This window comes from Gorilla gorilla, chromosome 11 (genome assembly GCF_029281585.2).
Source record: "Gorilla gorilla gorilla isolate KB3781 chromosome 11, NHGRI_mGorGor1-v2.1_pri, whole genome shotgun sequence".
Taxonomy (NCBI): domain Eukaryota; kingdom Metazoa; phylum Chordata; class Mammalia; order Primates; family Hominidae; genus Gorilla; species Gorilla gorilla.
In genome coordinates, this window is record NC_073235.2 from 106,565,763 (window position 1) to 106,572,609 (window position 6,847).

At 38.2% G+C, this 6,847-nt stretch overlaps 1 protein-coding gene across 2 annotated transcripts in view; it reads left to right on the plus strand.

The window, feature by feature from the left end:
• Positions 1–6,432, plus strand: part of ICOS (inducible T cell costimulator) — a 24,952-nt gene extending 18,520 nt beyond the window's left edge. For both annotated transcript variants that reach the window (XM_004033087.5, XM_055379486.1), the window contains exons 2-5: positions 523–858; positions 1,542–1,648; positions 2,683–2,767; positions 4,440–6,432. In XM_004033087.5, coding sequence (XP_004033135.1) covers positions 523–858; positions 1,542–1,648; positions 2,683–2,767; positions 4,440–4,453 — 542 coding nt within the window. In that variant the 3' untranslated portion in view covers positions 4,454–6,432. The remainder of the gene's footprint in view (positions 1–522; positions 859–1,541; positions 1,649–2,682; positions 2,768–4,439) is intronic.
• The last annotated feature ends 415 nt before the right edge of the window (positions 6,433–6,847 follow it).

Here is a 6,847-nt window from a genome sequence, read left to right on the forward strand (position 1 = left end):
AACTTTTCCCATATCTCTCTGTTTAGCTAAGTGCTACTAATCCTTTAATTCCAATTTTAAAACTCACTTCCTCAAGGCGGCATTTTCTGATTCTATAATCAAAATTATAACCCACCTGACTCTACCACCTTCATTTAAATAGTACTCCATTCCTATCACAAATTATGTTGCATTACTACATATTTATTCCTTTACCATCTGCCTCCAATATGAAAGCTACCAAAGGAAAGAGACCATACCAGTTTGATTCATACACACTATGTAAATATATTATTTAATATTTAGTATATTCTATATTCACATATGACAAGCAAGTTTCTGGTTAGGATTTTTTTTTTCTCTAGGACATAGTTTTATCTTATGTTCTTCCTTGAGGGGTGGAGGGAGAATGTGAAGCTGTTTCATTTTGGTGCAACAGAGATGACTTTATGCATTGAATAAATTGCTTTTATGTTAAAATATAATTATTAGGGCAACATTATAAAATGTCACTTTTGCTTTGTTTTCTTTCTTTTTATGCAGGAGAAATCAATGGTTCTGCCAATTATGAGATGTTTATATTTCACAACGGAGGTGTACAAATTTTATGCAAATATCCTGACATTGTCCAGCAATTTAAAATGCAGTTGCTGAAAGGGGGGCAAATACTCTGCGATCTCACTAAGACAAAAGGAAGTGGAAACACAGTGTCCATTAAGAGTCTGAAATTCTGCCATTCTCAGTTATCCAACAACAGTGTCTCTTTTTTTCTATACAACTTGGACCGTTCTCATGCCAACTATTACTTCTGCAACCTATCAATTTTTGATCCTCCTCCTTTTAAAGTAACTCTTACGGGAGGATATTTGCATATTTATGGTAAGACATTGCTTTCATTTTCCAAACTTAAGAGTATATATATGTTTTGACAACTTTTCTCACTAATAAAAACAATTAGACAAATATCTTTTGTGTTGGAGTTCACTTAGATGCAGTTGATGGTAATCATTTATAATGAAGATATACAGGTGATGATTTACTATTAATCATAATTAGTATTATTCAGCAATATGCAATGTAATCCCATAGACTGCTAAGTCAGAAATAGATCATATTGCCTTTTAAACACATATGCTATTAAAAACCAGGAAAAACATTAAGACAAATACTTAAACTCATGGCTTAATAATGGGTATTGTCTCTATTCACCTAAGATTTAAGGTTTGGTTTTGCACTGTGTTTGTGGAATGAAGTATGATGATTGAAAATCATAGTTTTATAACATTACTTTTACTATTACCTCTTTTATAAAAATATAGGGAGAAAAGCCCTTTCTATTAACCACATTTGTAAATACATTATATGCATAATCTTTTAAGTTTTAGTTCCTGGATCCTTGCCATAATACCGAGATGATGTTAGTCTAATAACTTGCCCACTTACTGGATTTCATGACTATAATAAAGAAAAGCTTCATTTGATTAAATAGCTCTTTTAAATTTTGTAAGAGAACTTGTGGTTCAGCAGAATTTTTCATTAACATACCTTTTTTTCCAATCCAGAATCACAACTTTGTTGCCAACTGAAGTTCTGGTTACCCATAGGATGTGCAGCCTTTGTTGTAGTCTGCATTTTGGGATGCATACTTATTTGTTGGCTTACAAAAAAGGTAAGCGATTTCTATCTTTCCTTGTATCTGCTTTACAGATGCACATCAGTGATTATTTCCTCATCAAAAGTACACATGGCTCTTGTCAGAGTAATTTGACCAACAGGGAGACAATTCCTTCCCCCCAAGACATACCTACTAATTAAACTAATCACTTGGAACAGAAATTTATGTATTTGTTTTATAGCCCACACATTCCAAAGAGGACTTGACTTGATGGCTTACAGAGAGTTACATTATTATTATTATTGTTCAAACTAGATGAGGAAATTGAGGTCAAGAGAAGACTAAAGGTCAGGAGGAAGGTTAAAACATAAAACTAGATGACTCTGATTTTTAAAAAATTATTATGCGTGGGCTGCGAATTTGAATCTAAGGTTCCTGAGAGGCAAGGCAGAGATGAAACAATTAGTTATAAGTTTTGCTTAGCTGGTAAGTTAAAAACAGTCAGGAAGAAAGCCTTCTAAGGTGTCAATTGTAGCTGAGAAGGAAATTGACAACTTTTTTACATGGTAGGTTATTGGACTCCTTGCTTTTAAAGAAAACCACTGAGGAGCTATTTAGAAAGATAAACAACAATGACAACAACAAAAATCTCCCTGTGCTGGGGGATATTCTTTTTTGGTCTCTTGCATTACAGGTTCTCAATCAAAGAACTGACACCACTCTGCATATTACGCGAGTATGCTAGTACTCAAGTATATCCACAGTGTGGTCATTGGCCAGTGTATATCTGTGGGAGACTGGAATTTGAAAAGAGACATAAAGAAGGAAGAGAATGAGATAGCGCCCATGGTCTAAGTCTATTGGGAAAGAAACAATAAAGGCAAAAACGAGGAAGAAAGTTCAGTAGAAAGCTCTTTTTATGTAAAGCCCTTTTCATATTGTTTTTCTGCTTAGCCTAAAGCCAGGAACCTAAGTCACATTATCATGTTTTTGTCACATACCACTTCAACAAAGAATAGAAAACAGTCAAAAAACAAAGAGATGGAGAAGAAAAGATGACCAAGCATGTTTCTGGCTTTTTCTTTCAGAAGTATTCATCCAGTGTGCATGACCCTAACGGTGAATACATGTTCATGAGAGCAGTGAACACAGCCAAAAAATCTAGACTCACAGGTATGACTCCATTTGGGGTTTTGGGAAGGGAAGAGGTTTCTTCACAGTAAGCCTGGAATGTTAATTTTTGTTTTTTTTAATTTTAAAGGAAAGGAAAACATCTCCAAGGCCTAATTCTAGAATTTTCTGTGAAAATCTGGATTTCTCACTTTAACTAGATTTATATTTTCTGCAGTATATTGAAAACAAACAAGCAATAGGTTTGTAAGCCACTATTGAAACTAAACACACAAACAGCTCATAAACCACCATAGTATCAAGGCAATTTTCCAATTGATGTTTCAAAAGTTGGGATGATTCTAAGTGTTTTTTGTTGAAGGGTTCATTCAGTCATTCAATGAGCATTTATTGAGCATCAGTTAAGTGTGAGTTACTGAGTGAGGCACTCTGGGGAATTTGGACAGATATATGCTAATTTTGGACTGAGATTAGGAAGAGAGATCTGTGCTGGTACTGCTAGAGGGAAGAAGGAGAAATTGATGAAGATATTTGATTATTTTGATGTAAGGAGTGTGCAAGTTTAGAGAACTTGGATGGCTTTAGAAATCTCAGTAACATGGAAATTTGACCTTTTCTGTTAAGAGTTAGAAAACTGAAAGTTGCCAAGTTTGAGGAGCACCCAGAAAGTTTGAAGCTTCCATTGTGGAAAATTCATGTCTTATGCCCTTGAGGTTCAAATGATGTGCGATGTGTAATGAGACAGAAGCCACCGTATTTTTCCACCCCTCAGTGGCTACAGATTATCTAAAGGGGACACACATAGCTTGCATTGTCATGGAATTATAGCATGGGATGGGAGCTAAAAAGGATCCTTGAGTTCACATTTCATGTTTTAGATGACAGAAATTGATGCTGAAAGTGTTCAGTGACTCTTTCGGTTCCCTAGACAGTTAATACCATAGCTTTACACTTGCAAAGAGCTTATGTTTCATTACTTTGCTGTTGAAAAAATATATGATCTCTCAATCTCTTTGCTTAATGTGTTCTGGCTGTTTGGATCCCCACAAGCAGAACTTGAGATAAGGACTTGGGTGCAAGTAGTTTATTTGGGAGGTGATCCCAGGAAGAAGGGGTGAGGGGGCAGGGAGAGTGAGACAGCCAACAAGGAGAAGCAAATGAAGGGCACATTATTATCAAGGTCTCAGCTCCAGGCCACAGAGGCCTGACTTCATCGGACCTCTGAGAAGTGTACAGATGCCTCCCAGAATCATTCTCTTGAAGGATGGCAACCACTGGCTCCATCCTCACTGATTTGGGGTTGCCTGTGGAGGGCATTAGCTTTCCCTCATCTCTGAGCTGGGCCTCTACTTGGGATGAGCCTACTTGGGATGAGTCTTCAGAGAAAGTCTGGAGGCAGAAAAGCAGTGAAATGCAGTGGGGCTGTTGTGCTAGAACAGTCAGCCCATGCAGCGCTTTCTGCCCCAGCAGCAGCTGCAATCAGAGGTGGACAGTTTCAAAGTGATGAGTTTAGATAATGTCTGTTATAGGAGTCGAGAGCTAAACTTCTCTGGAAGTGGGGAACTGGTGCTGGGTGTTGAAGCATAAAGACGAGTTTGCATGGTGTGTGTGTGTGTGTTTGTGTGTATGAAAGGCAATGGAGAGGGGAAAGCTTCTTGTAGGGAACTGGCACATGGAGAGCATTTAGAGAATTTACGCTAAATTTTTGTTACAGATGTGACCCTATAATCTGGAACTCTGGCACCCAGGCATGAAGCAAGTTGGCCAGTTTTCCACAACTTGAAGTGCAAGATTCTCTTATTTCCTGGACCGTGGAGAGTCTGACTTAACTACATACATCTTCTGCTGGTGTTTTGTTCAATCTGGAAGAATGACTGTATCAGTCAATGGGGATTTTAACAGACTGCCTTGGTATTGCCGAGTCCTCTCAAAACAAACACCCTCTTGCAACCAGCTTTGGAGAAAGCCCAGCTCCTGTGTGCTCACTGGGAGTGGAATCCCTGTCTCCACATCTGCTCCTAGCAGTGCATCAGCCAGTAAAACAAACACATTTACAAAAAAAATGTTTTAAAGATGCCAGGGGTACTGAATCTGCAAAGCAAATGAGCAGCCAAAGACCAGCATCTGTCCGCATTTCACTATCATACTACCTCTTCTTTCTGTAGGGATGAGAATTCCTCTTTTAATCAGTCAAGGGAGATGCTTCAAAGCTGGAGCTATTTTATTTCTGAGATGTTGATGTGAACTGTACACTAGTACATACTCAGTACTCTCCTTCAATTGCTGAACCCCAGTTGACCATTTTACCAAGACTTTAGATGCTTTCTTGTGCCCTCAATTTTCTTTTTAAAAATACTTCTACATGACTGCTTGACAGCCCAACAGCCACTCTCGATAGAGAGCTATGTCTTACATTCTTTCCTCTGCTGCTCAATAGTTTTATATATCTATGCATACATATATACACACATATGTATATAAAATTCATAATGAATATATTTGCCTATATTCTCCCTACAAGAATATTTTTGCTCCAGAAAGACATGTTCTTTTCTCAAATTCAGTTAAAATGGTTTACTTTGTTCATGTTAGTGGTAGGAAACATTGCCCGGAATTGAAAGCAAATTTATTTTATTATCCTATTTTCTACCATTATCTATGTTTTCATGGTGCTATTAATTACAAGTTTAGCTCTTTTTGTAGATCATATTAAAATTGCAAACAAAATCATCTTTAATGGGCAAGCATTCTCATGGGGTAGAGCAGAATATTCATTTAGCCTGAAAGCTGCAGTTACTATAGGTTGCTGTCAGACTATACCCATGGTGCCTCTGGGTTTGACAGGTCAAAATGGTCCCCATCAGCCTGGAGCAGCCCTCCAGACCTGGGTGGAATTCCAGGGTTGAGAGACTCCCCTGAGCCAGGGGCCACTAGGTATTCTTGCTCCCCGAGGCTGAAGTCACCCTGGGAATCACAGTGGTCTACCTGCATTCATAATTCCGGGATCTGTGAAGAGCACATATGTGTCAGGGCACAATTCCCTCTCATAAAAACCACACAGCCTGGAAATTGGCCCTGGCCCTTCAAGATAGCCTTCTTTAGAATATGATTTGGCTAGAAAGATTCTTAAATATATGGAATGTGATTATTCTTAGCTGGAATATTTTCTCTACTTCCTGTCTGCATGCCCAAGGCTTCTGAAGCAGCCAATGTCGATGCAACAACATTTGTAACTTTAGGTAAACTGGGATTATGTTGTAGTTTAACATTTTGTAACTGCGTGCTTATAGTTTACAAGTGAGACCCGATGTGTCATTATGCATACTTATATTATCTTAAGCATGTGTAATGCTGGATGTGTACAGTACAGTACTGAACTTGTAATTTGAATCTAGTATGGTGTTCTGTTTTCAGCTGACTTGGACAACCTGGCTGGCTTTGCACAGGTGTTCCCTGAGTTGTTTGCAGGTTTCTGTGTGTGGGGTGGGGTATGGGGAGGAGAACCTTCATGGTGGCCCACCTGGCCTGGTTGTCCAAGCTGTGCCTCGACACATCCTCATCCCCAGCATGGGACACCTCAAGATGAATTATTAAAGGACAAAATTTCTGTGAAATCAAATCCAGTTTTAAGAGGAGCCACTTATCAAAGAGATTTTAGCAGTAGTAAGAAGGCAAAGAATAAACATTTGATATTCAGCAACTGAAAATACCTCACTGTGTTTTCTTGGGGGGGAGCAGGGTATTGATTACCTTAGCTAGCATGTACAAATTTGACATTGTACTTGAAGATAGTTACATTGCTTGGAACAGTTGCTTTCTTTATTTTCTTTTTTTTAAAATTTGAAATAGCCACAAACTTATAAAACAGTTGGAAACACAGCAAAAGGACTGTTCTTTCCCTGAGTAAGTTTCTGATCTAATGTCCTATCACCTTTGAATGGTATTTTTTACAAACAAGAACACTGTCCTTCCTAACTATAGTATAGCCTTCAGAAAATTAACATTGATACATTGCTACCATCCAATCCTCAGAGCGCCTTCAACATTAGCCCTGTGCATTTAGTTGATATGTTTCATGCGCGTCTGTGTGAAGAGACCACCAAACAGGCTTTGTGTGAGCAA